The 13761-nt window shown below is 32.5% G+C and overlaps 1 protein-coding gene across 1 annotated transcript; it reads right to left on the bottom strand.

The window, feature by feature from the left end:
- Positions 1-11512: 11512 nt before the first annotated feature.
- On the bottom strand, positions 11513-12487 carry LOC122729187 (olfactory receptor 2A1/2A42-like). Its single transcript, XM_043967907.1, has one exon. The coding sequence runs from the start codon at positions 12443-12445 to the stop codon at positions 11513-11515; it is 933 nt and encodes a 310-aa protein (XP_043823842.1). The 5' UTR covers positions 12446-12487.
- Between the last annotated feature and the right edge of the window lie 1274 nt (positions 12488-13761).

Consider the following 13761-nt stretch of genomic DNA (forward strand, 5'->3'; position numbering starts at 1 on the left):
TGGGTCTTTTAGAAGAGAGTATGGATTAAGATTAGGAGGGTATGGGCAGAAGATAAAGGAGGAACTTGTAGAAAGGGAGGTAAAATAAAGAATAAGAGGCAAGTGGAGAAGATAATATAATGGGAATAAAGAAAAAATGAGAGGTTGAGAATGAAAATTCTGAGTAAAAATAAGATGAAGGGAAATTCTCCCAAATAGTAATTATAACTGAAAGTGTATTGGATGAACTCATCCCCAAAATTGAAAAGTATAGCAGAGTAGATAAAAAATTAGAACCCAGCAATATGTTGTTTACAAAAAAAAACCATTTAAAAATGAGAGACGCACACAAACTTAAAATGAAGGGTTGGACTAGAATTTATTATGGTTCAGCTGAAGCAAAAAAGTCAGGGGTAGCAAGTATGATCTCAGACAATGTTATGGATAAAAGAGATTTAACTAAAAGAGACTAACAGAGTAACTACATTTTGATAAAAATGTCATAGACAATGGAGCAAAATCAATAGAGAACATAAATGCACCAAATGCTATAGCATTGAAATTTTTAAAAGAAAAGTTAAATGAATTCTAGGTGGAGATAGATAGTATTGGGGACTTAAATTCTCCCCTCTCAGAACTAGATAAATCTAACCAAAAAAAAATGAGAAAGTAGTCAAGGAAGGTAGATATGATAGATATCTGGAGAAAAATTGAATGGAAATAAAAAGGCATATGCCCTTTTCTGCATACTTCATGTAGCTTTACAAAGACATTTTATAATTAAAGCAGAAAAGCAGAAATATTAAAATTATCCTTTTCAGATCATAATGCAATATTATTATATTTAATAAGGGACCAATGAAATAGAATAAAAACTAATTAGAAATTTAAGAATCAAATCTTAATGGAGTGGTTTAAAGAATACATTATAAAAACAATTAAAAATTTCAATACAGAGAATGACAATAATGAGACAACATATAAAACCATGATTAAAGGAAAATTTTATCTCTAAATGCTTACATCAATAAAATGAAGAGCACAATAATTAATTAGATGTGCAATTAAAAAAAAAACAAACAGAAAAAAAATCCGCAATTCCTTAGTAAATTGAAAGTCCTAACAGGTAAGGATGAGATTAATAAAATTGAGAGTAAAAAAATCCATTGAATTTATAAATAAAACTAGATTTTGGTTTTATGAAAAAAACAAATAAAATAGATAAAAAAGGTTTATTCGATTTTAAAAGAGAGAGAAAACCAAATCACTAATATCAAAATGAAAAGGGTGAATATACCACTAATAAAGATGAAATTAAAGAAAATATAAGGAGCTATTATATCTAATCATATGCCAATAAAATAAGCAATTTAAGTGAAGTAGAAGAATATTTATTTTAAAAAATTATAAATATCCTAGATTGGCAGACCATGAAATAAAATATTTAAATAGGACTATTTTAGAAAAATAAAATAACAGTACATAAATGTGCTTCCTAAGAGAAAAGCACAGAAACCATATGGATTAACAAGTGAATTCTATTAAACATTTTACACTTATTAATTCCAGTATTAAATAAACTATGTGTAATAATAGGTAAAGAAATCCTGCCAAATTCTTTATGAAACAAATGTAATACTAATACCCAAACCAGAAAAGTAAAAACAGAGAAAGACAATTATAACCCAATTTTATTAATGACTGTGGATACAAAAATACTTCATGAAAGAATGCAGTAATACAATATAAGGATTATATATTATGATGATGCAGGGTTTTACCAAGAGCATATGGATGGTTTGCTATCAGGAAAAGTATTAATGTAATTGACTATCAATAATAAACGTTTAAATCTTATTATTTTTATCAATCGATGCAGAAAAACTTTTGATAAAGTTCAAAAAGTTCAAAATACTTGGAAGTGTTGGTACGAGTGGATTTTTCCTTAAATTGATAAAAATCATTTATCTGAAACAATCACCAAACATTATTTGCAATTGGGATATACTAGGAGCCTTCCCAGGAAGATCAGGTGTGAAATGAGGATGCCTGCTGTCACCAATATTATTCAATATTGTATTAGATATTCAAGCAATAGCAATAAGAAGAAAAAGAAATAGAAGAAATCAGAACAAGGAATTGTGTAATGAAACTATTTCTTTTTGCAGACAACATGATGATATACTTGAAAAATCCTATAGAATCAACTAAAAAGGTATGTTAAACAATTATTTTAGCAAAGTAACAGGATATAAAGCAAATCTACATAAATTAGAAGCAAATAAATGTAATAACCTTGTGTTAGACAAATGTAAGGACATATGATTTGGGGAAATAATTCATTATTTGGTAAAATTTTGGGGGGGGGAACAGAAAAGAGGTATGGCAGAAACTAGGCATAGATGAATATCTTACACCATTTACAAATATAAGGGCAAAAATGGATACATGATTTACATATGAAGAGAGATATTACAAGACAATTTGAAGGATATAGAATATATTACTTATCAGAATTATGGATAGATTAAGAATTTATGAATAAACAAGAGACAGAGATCAAAGTTAGGTATAAGATTGATAATTTTGATTGCATACAATTAAAAAAAAGGTTTTCTACAAATAAAACCAATACAGGTAAGATCAGAAGGAAAGCAGATACTTAGGGGGAGGGGGGATTATAGCTTCTCAGATTAAAGTTTCACATAAAAAAATATATATTGTCAAATCTATAAGAATATGAGCAATTCCTCAACTGATAAATGGTCAAAGGATGTGAACAGGAAGTTTTTGAATGAAGAAATCAAAGCACATTATAGTCATATAAAAATGCTCTAAATCATTGTTTTTGTTTTGTTTTGTTTTTGTCGGGCAGTGAGGGTTAAGTGACTTGCCTAGGGTCACAGTGTCTGAGGTCAGATTTGAACTCAGGCCCTCCTGAATTCATGACTTTTGCTTTATACATTGCACCACCTAGATGCCCCCTAAATCATTGTTGATTAGAGAAATGCACATTAAAACAACCATGAGGTTTTATTTTACACCTATCAGCTTGGCTAAAATTATTGAAGGGCAAAGCATAATATTTTAGAGGGTATGTGAAGAAATTGAAATACTAAATCATTGTTCATGGAATTGTTTGCTGATACAATAATTTTGGAGAGCAATTTGGAATTAAGCCCAAAAAGTTATAAAACTACCTTTTCCCTTTGACCCAGCAATGCCATTACCATGTTCAGTTCCAACAATGATTGCAGGGAAAGGAAAATAACTAATATAAACTAAAATATTTAGAGGAGCTCTCTTTGTAGTTACAAAGAACTGGAAATTGCAGGGATGCCCATCAGTTGGGCAATCACTGAATATGTTGTGGTATATGAATGCAATGAAATAATACTGTGCTATAAGATATGATGAACTCAATTATCTTAGTAAAACATGGAAAGACTTGCATGAAATAATGAGGTGCAAAATGAGCAGAAACAAGAGAACATTGTATATAGTAACAGAAATATTGTTTTAAGAATGACATTAAATGGATAAGTAATTTTGACTATTACAAATATCCAAGTTAACTATAAAGGCCATATTAAGAAAGATGCTATCTGCATCCAGAAAAAGTACTGATAAATACCTGAGGAATAATTTTACATATATATATATATATATACCTATTTGTGTCTAATCCTGGGCATCTGAAGGGGAAGTGAAGGGGAAGGAAGAACAAAGAGGAAAAAAAAAAGAAATTTACATGATAGCTTGATGGAACATTTAAAAGGAATAGCAAGTTGTACACAGTAGATTTGTAGTTTCATATGTAGTCATCTTTCTTATTATGCTATATTATGGACATGTTGGTTTTATTCTATGAATTAAAAATTAAACAAATTTTTAAAAACCATATATAAGCAGGAAATGTTTAAAAATTCAACATAATAATCAAGTATAATAATATGTTTCAAGTCTAATAATCATGGCCACCTAGTCTTCAATTAAAATGACAAAATCCTCTGCCCACCTTATTGTACAATTCAGAAATAGGTAGTTTTCTAATTTTTATAAATCTTGTAATCCCTTATATCCTATTCCACCATTACCACAATGCTCAAGAAATATGGATTGAGCACCGAAATCTAGAGAAGAGGCAAACCATTTTCAAAATTTCCTCTCATTACAGTTAATAACCATTTTTACTCTACCAGTAAGAACCAAAAAACTAACATAATAAATATAGAAACAGGGATTACCTACATAGTGGGTTGAAGAAGGCAACAATGTCTACAGAGTGGTAAGTGACCAGACTGTTAAGAGCTAAGAGAACAAAGTTGAGGGACTAGAAGAAGCCATAATATCTCTGCACATTCTGTTTTGTATCATAGCTCCAAAAGACAAAAATAGTTAATTATACAGTAACCTAACAACTTCTTGGATTCAATGAATCCAGTTTTTTGTCTAATATTCATTGTGGTCTCCGTATTCAGAATATTCATGATGATTTTTTTTTTTACTCATCTTATTCCATCACCTTTTATCACCAACTCTATCACTTGTCCTAAAACATAGGTTACTATGTGAGAGGAAGAAATTGAAGCCAATTGAACTAAGTATTAACATTTAAGGCACGGGGGAAAGCAAATATAAAATTGCTGATAAATTCTGGATCTTGGAACTTCAGCAGAAAAGTCAGTGAGATAGAACGTTCCATTCCTTATATATTATGCTTATTCTAGAGCTGATGAAATCTCAATCCACTTCTAGACACCTCTTCAGCTCACTAACAGCAGAAAAAAAAACAAACAAACAACAACAACAGCAACAAAAATGGGAAAACATTTCCCCAACCATTTTTAAAGTAACAATATTAGTTCAGGTCTTTCTCCAAAAATCTCCTACATTAATATTTGATGAACTATTATAAAGGAACGGAGTCCATTTTATTTTATTTCTCTAGAAGGCCAAAGATAGGACCAATAGATAGAAATTTTTACTAATTTGGAAGTTCAAGCAGGACTCACCAGAAGTATTTAAATGGAGACCTATGACTATTGGATGTTTTGGAAAAATTATCCCATTGGATGGGATTGAGTTAGCATAACCCTCTGTGCCCTTCCAGCTCAAAGATGCAGAGATCTGAAAGTAGGCAACAAAGAATGTTATTGTCCTCACTAAAATTCACTTCAGCTTTCTGATAAAATGTGATGTCAGGGGTAAAGAATATTTCACAGAGATCACAAAGAATCTTGTAAATCTGGTACTGTGCTAGTCACTAAAAAGATAGCCTATACTTCCTCTCACCTTTAGGTAGAACTGCATCCATACATCCTAGTGAGAAAAAAAAATCAATTTCATTTCATGGGTATATGTTGTAAGCCAAAAGACCACCTAACTTAATGGATACAGAACTGGCCTAAGATTCTAGGCAACCTAGCTACAAGTCTCCACATTAAACCTAAATTGGTTCCATGTCACTAGAAGAAATAGTAAAATTGAAGAAAATGCAACAGAGGGGGGAAAAAGGAAAAAAAAAGTAGCTCTTCTGAAATTCTCAAGGCATAATATTTGTATGAATTTTAAAAATTAAAATAAGTGATATACACAAAAAGAACAGCCTCAAAGTAACCCTGGGAACTCTCTAGGAATAGCTTTTTAAATTTATATTCCTATAGAGTTTCATTGCCAAGAATTTCATGGTATACAGACATATGTTAATGAACTAATAAGCATTTATTAAGTGCCTACTAGGTTCCAGGCACTCATAATTATTGGGTTTGCACATATAAAATATTTAGCCATCACTACTCTTGATGCACAAACATTCTATTTGAATTATTGAAAAATTTTCAAAGCTTGTTAATTTTTCTGTCTTACCCATTTAAGTGATATGTACAAATAGAATATATGTCTATATACCAACTTTAAATAATAGAACTTTTTCTTACATCCAACATAATTCTTCTTTCTCAATATTTCCCAAAGATATCATGGATTCCTTATTCTTCTATGGTCTTTTATAAGTAAATCTCTCTGACTCCATCTCTCAAAATAATAGTTTGCTGAAATTTCAAAAGACCTAACCTAATAAAATAAATATCAACTGTGTAAGACCGAGTAGAGGCCCTTTCCCATATTTTCAATATGCAATCTTTATAATAAATTCTACTTTAGCTATCTTCTTGCCTAAAGTCATTAATAAGAAAAACTGCCATTTTCACTGCATGAAGAAGTGTGAAAACAGAAGAAATAGTCAACATAGGATTAGATAGTATGTTTTTTTCTCATAATTCATAACCAAGTGCTAGAAGACTACCTGCATGTGCTCATGTGGAGGTTATACAGGAACCTGGAGCAAATTCTAGAGAGGCAGTCTTTGAGATATGATTACAGCTTTCACTATCTCTAGGATCCTCAGTATGAGATTGTGGTTCACTCTCTGTGCCTTCTTGTTCAGCTCGAGGAATGATGCCTGTGTCCTCCAGCAACAAAGCCTTTTCTATTTGATAAACTCTGACTTAGATTCCTGAGGATTCAATGCAGGTGGAGAATCATAGACCTTTCAAATACCAGCTTCCTCCTCACAGAAAAGCAAAGAAATCTGTGTGAGGAAAATTTATGATGGTATATATTTCGTGAGACTCTGGTGGCTGAAATTCCAAGAGAGAGGAAGAATCATGTTACACATTTATAATCTGAAAATGTTTGGACTAATTATGCATCCATGACCTCCTAGAATTTTTCCCACTTCATATCACCATCCCCTTAGAGTTAAGTGTAAGTAGCTCATATGTTATCAGTAGCAATAGCAACAGCCCTATGTGATTCAGGTGATTTTGCAACCAGGATGGGGAGTCCAAAGAACTATACATCCCAATGGGGCTTATTAGATTCTATCACTTGACTTTCAATTGGGACACAAAGAGTAGGTTTCCCATTGGAAACATTCCCAATCCTGCAGTTTAGAAATACTCTGAGTTCTGACCCTCAGGAGAGGATTAGAACCCTCTAAAGCCTGCATCCATTTTATAGTAGTGAGAATCATAGCAAATAGACTCTGAGATCTCTGTAGGCTACAAACCTTAGAAAGCTCAGTGGTTTGGGTGCTGTTGTAGTTGTTAGGTATCTATTTAAATATTTTCAATCTATTATAATAGGATTCTATATCATAGAATTATTGTATTTAGTTCTGTAAAGGAACTAAGAGATTGGTTCAGGCCCTTTATTTCACAGATGAAGAAACTGAGGCCAAAAGAAGTGAAAGAATCTTGTCCAAGGTTATGTTAATAATAAACAGATCTTGGACATGAACCCACGTCTTCAGTTTTAGATCTGGTGTTCTCTCTGCTCCACAACACTTCAACTGAGAGTTTGAAGATTAAATTTGAGTCATCACTATGATTACTGTTATTATAACTCCAGTAAAAAAAAAGGCCACACAGATATTGCAATTTCAACATTACCCTTAGAATCAGGAAGACCTGGTTTCATCCTGCCTTAGACCCTAACTACCTGAAGGACCCTGGGCATAGAAATTGACCTCTGAGTCTCAGTTTTGTCCTCTGTACTATGGGGATGGGGAGTGTGATAATTCTTCATAGGCTGGTTGCAAGGATCAAAAGAGCTAATATAGGAATAGTACTTCACATAGTTTAAAGTGCTATAAAAAAGAATATTCAATACTTCAAGGATTTATAACTTCATTGGGGTGGTTATTCTTGCTACTGCTGCAAAGAGAGGACCGTCTATAACTGCTTTTTCAGTTATCTAAGCCAAACAATTATATTTCTATTTTCACTTAAGAAAATCATCCATTACAATAGAGCCATCCACAGGCCCCCGATGAATAAATGTACTAATAGCAGTTTCCCTTAGCAGACATTAGCCCAATTCCTTAGTCCTGACTTTAACTCTGAATTTTACCCTAAATAAAAATAATCACTAACATTATTGATGCTTACTATGTACCAGGCACTGTGCTAAGTGCTTTACAAAGACGACCTCTTTTGATCCTCACAGCAATCCTAGGAGATTAGCTTGATTGGCTCTGGTTAGCTTGATTCTCTAAGCATCGAGTTCAGGTACATGATTTAAAAAAACTACTAAAGAGGCGGATGATGTGGATGAGGATGATGTCACTAAACATTCCGATGTTTTAAAGAAAATAATCTAATAAATGACATATTGATCAACCAATTTTGAACAAGGGAGAAACAGGTTTACTCTTGGAGAAGATAAGTTAGAGAACTTATATTTTAAGAAAGAAAAAAATGGGGGCAGCTAGGTGGCACAGTGGATAGAGCACTGGCCCTGGATTCAGGAGGACCTGAGTTCAAATCCAGCCACAGACCCTTGACAGTTACTAGCTGTGTGACCTTGGGCAAGTCACTTAACCCCAATTGCCTCACCAAAAAAAAAAAAAAAAGAAAGAAAGAAAGAAAAAAAGGCAACTTGAGTTTAAAGTGGCCATAATTCATCAAACACTTTTATTAGGAAGAAATAGCGGAAGGGTATTTAATTAAAGCCAATGGTTTTTATTGTTCTCAAAATCCCTGTGGTCTGAGAAGATACAACCATCTAATTAAAAAATAAAAATTTTTAAAAATCAAAGAAAAGATTAAGAATTTTGAAAGGAAAAATGTAATTGAATTAATAAATACAACTTCAAGCCGGCTTGAGAAAAATTTTAAAAAGCTATTGGGTAATTAGATTTTTTTTAAATGGAGGGTGAAAATTAACATTATTAAAATTTTAAAATGGAAAATTCAGAACAGATGAAGAAAAGGAAAGGAAAATTTTAGGAATTATTTGCCCAACTGTTCAACTGACAACCCAAATTAAATGGATAAAAATTTAAAAAATTAAAATCCCCAAATAACCTCATAAGAAACAGAGAATTTAAATAACACAATGCCAGAAATAGAAATGTAATAAATTATATATTAAGTCTCAAAAGAAAAAAAAGTATTGGGACAGATATATTTGCAAATGAATTATATTAAACATCAAAGAACAATTGATTCTAATATGATCTAAATTCTTTGTAAAAATAAAGAGAGCCTTATAAATTCCTTCTATTTCAAAAATATGATCTTCATACCTAAATCAAGAAGAGTAAAAAGGAAAGAATGAAAGAAAAGAATGTATACCTATACCTAAGAACTATTGGTGTAAAAATTTAAATAAAATATCAGCAAAGACACAATAGTGACATAATATAATGAATATAAACCACGGCCAAGTTGGATTTATGTCAAAAACAGAGTTAGTTCCAAATTAGGAAAACTTTCAACATAATAGTTCATATTAATACCAAAAAAACCCCAAAGCATTTGATTCTATCAATAGGCAAAGAAAAAAGATTTTGGCTACATACAGCATTCATTCTTCTTTAAAATATATGTATATAAATAAACATATTATAGGTTTATAAATTATATGTGTATAAAATATATGTGTGTATAGATATTTATATATACATACACAGAAATAGCTGTATAAATAGGCACATCTATGTATGTGGGTTATACATGCATATTTAAACATGTTTATACACATATGTGTATATGTGTCTACATACATACATACATGAGCCAGTATTATATTTAATGAGGATAAGCTACAGTCCTATCTGACAAGGACAGGATTAAAGCAAGGATGTCTATTAGTACCATTACTCTTTTATAGTATACTAGAAATGTTAGATGTAGCAATAACACAAGAAAAAGAAATCAACAGAATAAACATAGTTAAAGAAGAAACACACTTTTCATTTTTATAAATAATTACTTAGAAAAACCTAGGATGGGGACAGCTAGGTGGTACAGTGGATAAAGCACGAGCACTGGATTCAGGAGGGCCTGAGTTCAAATTTGATCTCAGACACTCAAAACTTACTAGCTGTGTGACCCTGGGCAAGAACCTTAACCCTCATTGTGCCACCAAAAACACAAAACACAAAACAAAAGAAACGAAATTACAAAAACCCTAAGATGCCAACTAAGATGTTAATTGAAGCAATAAATTCAGCAAATTTGCAGGATATGAAATATATATATATTTAAATTGGAAGCGTCTCTATATATTACCAAAAAAACCCTGGAAGAACAGGATAAAATAACTACAATATTAATAAAATACTTGGGAATCTTATTTGCCAGACATACATATACAAAAATTATTTGAATACAATAAGAAAACAGTTTTTTATCTGAAATGTAGACTTAAATAATTACAGAAATATAAATTGTACACCAAAAGGCCAAAAAAAATAGTAAAAAAATTACCATCTAAAATACTCTACATTATTTAGTGTCATAGAAATCAAACTAGCAAAAGATTGATTCATAGAGCCAGAAAGGAAAAAAAAAAGAAATTCATCTGGTGCAAAAAAAAAAAAAAAAATCCAAGTTCTCAAGAGAAATAGTGGGGAAAAAAGGAGGAAGATCTTATTATTACCAGATCTTAAGCCATACTGCAAAGTACTAATCATCAAAAAATTAATATTGGCTTAGAAATAGAAAAGTTGATGAATAGAAAAGATTGGCTTAAAAAACATATAGAGGTTAAAGAACATGATAACCCAGTATTGAATATCAATGAGCCTACCTACACAAAAGATTTTGGAAAAACTAGAAAATGGTCTAGCAGAAAGTAGGAACAGATAAATAGACCAATCTGCATATCATGATAAACTGAAAAGTTAGGTATAGCTAATCCTATCATTCTATATCCCAGGATAAACTACAGAAGGATTCATGATTTAGGCATAAAAAATAAATCAGAGGAGTAAAGACAAATTTACCCTTAAATTTGTGAACAAAAGAATAAGAGTTCATGAAAAAAAGATATGGGCACAAAAGCAGAAGGGAAAAATTTTGATTACATATTTCTGAAATATACAAACAAAATTCAAGAAAACAATAAACAAGAAAAAATCAACACAAATTTCTCTATGGTTCTCATTTTCAAGATATGTGAGGAACTGATACAACTTTATAAGAATACTAGTCATTCCTGAATTGATAAATATTAAAAAGGACAAAATACAGTAAATTTTCTGAGGAAGAAGAACAAGTTATTTGTAAAATAATGAAAAAAATGCACAAAAATGTACTAAATCCTAAATTAGAAAAAATCAAATTTAACTAAATCTAAGGTAAAGGGATGTGTACGATTTAGTATTTTTTTCATTATAGTTCCAGAATGGATGTACCAGTTTCCAGCTTGTTTCCCTGCACTGCTCTGACAATCAGGGTTTGAGAGGATAGGACACAGAAAAAAAAAAAATTCAATGGGATCATAGAAAGTATGGCAGCATATCAGAGAAAGAAAGGAAATGTAGGGCAAAAATAAAGAGGTTCAAACCCAAGGAAATGCTCTAGGAAGTGATGTAAGTAGAAAAGGGGAGCTTGAAAATTTTAAGCAAAAAAAAAAGGGGTGAAAAAAGGTTGATTTAATCTCATGGCACTTCTCATCTTGTGATAAAATCCAAAATAACCAATCCTTTCCCTTCCAACATAAAGAATTTCCATTCAATCCCTTAACCTTGTCTCTCACTCCTAAGGAGTCTCCTTAGGGCACCCTTTACCTCTGCATTTCTCAGGCTATAGATCAAGGGATTTAGGGTAGGATTAAAGAAGCTGTAAAACAAGAAAAGAATTTTCTGTTGCTCCTCAGAGTTCCTGGAGTTAGGGGCCATGTAAGTGATAATGGCACTACCAAAGAAAAGCCCTACTACACAGAGGTGGGAGGAGCAGGTGGAGAAGGCTTTCTTTCGACCTTCCCCTGACTGGATTTTCAGGATAGCACCAAGGATACGTGTGTAGGAGATTAAGACTAAGCACAGGGGCCCAACTAAAATAAATACACAAGCAACAAAGATGACCAATTTGTTGAGCCATATGTCTGCACAGGCAAGTTTCAGTACAGAAAGGATTTCACAGAAGAAGTGGTTGATTTCCCGAGGCCCACAGAAAGGCAGCCTAAGGAGGAGAAGCACATGGACTAATGCCAGGAGGGATCCACATGCCCAGGATGTGACAGCAAGTGCAATGCATACTCCCCAGCTCATAATAATACTATATCTGAGGGGATGACAAATTGCCACATATCGGTCATAGCTCATCATTACCAGAAGAAGGCATTCTATGAGGGCAAACACCAAAAAGAAATAGGTCTGCATTATGCAACCTGCAAAGGAGATGGGCTTGGCTGGATCCAGGAGGTTTACCAGCATTTCAGGCACTGTGTTTGAGGCATAAGAGATGTCAACAATGGCCAGTTGTGAGAGGAAGAAGTACATGGGAGTGTGGAGTCGGGAGTCAAGACAAATCAGCCCCAGGATAGCTCCATTTCCCAGTAGAGTGAAGGTGTACAGCAGGAAGAAGAGGCCAAAGAGAATTTGATGCATCTTAGGGCTAACAAGAAATCCCAGCAGGATGAAATCTGTCACTGTGGTCTGGTTGTTCTCCATAACCCTATGATGAAAACAAAGACGTTGAAGGAAGATATTAAAATGCAAATTAAACTCACTTCCACTCAGTCCCATGAAACAAATTTTGTTGATCTTTGTTAATCCTTCTTTGGTGATGTGAGGGAAGAGGGCAGAAAAAAGAAGGCTGAAACCAATAATTCATTTTCCTATACATAAATTTATAGACTTTTGTTGAACTATATAATTGTTGCCCTTCCCAACGTTAAACTCTAAAAATGATTTGGTAATACAGGAAACTAGAAATGAGTGGAGGCACACAAAGATACAGAAATATTATGTAAACTTTTACAATGTAAGAAAAGGTTCCTATCTCTTGTGATGGGAAGAAAGAATGCTATACTATCTTAGAAAATTAAACGATTCCAATTCTTTGGGTTTTCCTCAAATGTTCACTGAGAGGATGAATTATTTAAAGGTCTTTAGTACAATTGGCTTGGGTCAGAGGCAGAAAGATGTAAGGATGTATTATGACTGCTGCCCATTAACCTTAGTTAGACTTATCTGAGTATATCTGCTTCTAACTTTTTGGTCAACAAAATACATTTACTTTTGATCCTGTCCCCACTGTGAGCCCAATGTTAAATGGTAATGGATGATTTTGCTACTATGCATTATGATTAGGTCAAAGTTATTAAAAGTCTAGGTCACTTTGATTATAGTCAATTTTTTTCTCCTATTGAAAGGCAGTCAACAGTTCTATCTAATCACATTTGTTTTACCTTCCATTTACACCCACTGGAGAATTTCTCATCAATCTCATAAGCACTTATATTTCCAAGATGGACTCAAATGCACTGAATTTGAGAGAAGCAATATCTTTCAAAGAGGCAAAGGACCTGGGTTGTATCCAACAAAACCTTACCCAGTAAAGTTGAGTATGATCCTGAATGAAAAATGAAAGGGACATTTGACAAACTGAAAGAATTTCAGGTAATTGTAACCAAGAGACCAGAACTCAATGGAAAATTTTATATAAAAGATCTAGAGGAAATATATGAGAAACATTAAAGACTAATTATAAAGCCCTTATTAAGGTCAAATTATTTACCTATGTGAAAATGTTATTATTTTATTAAAACTGTCAGAAAGCTAAGGTAGTGTGAAAAAAGTGTTGGGCTGAGTTGTGTATGGTGGGGTAATTCTAAAAAACAAAATTGGGTAGGAAAAAGTAAAAAGGAGGTATCTCATAAAATGTGCACAAAAGATAGATGCAATAGAGGGGAAGCAGGTAGTGGGTGTAGGCTGGTCATTTGGAACATTGCTCTCATTTGTGTTGAAATGCAAAACCATGTATA

Source organism: Dromiciops gliroides, chromosome 5 (assembly GCF_019393635.1).
Source record: "Dromiciops gliroides isolate mDroGli1 chromosome 5, mDroGli1.pri, whole genome shotgun sequence".
NCBI classification, from domain to species: domain Eukaryota; kingdom Metazoa; phylum Chordata; class Mammalia; order Microbiotheria; family Microbiotheriidae; genus Dromiciops; species Dromiciops gliroides.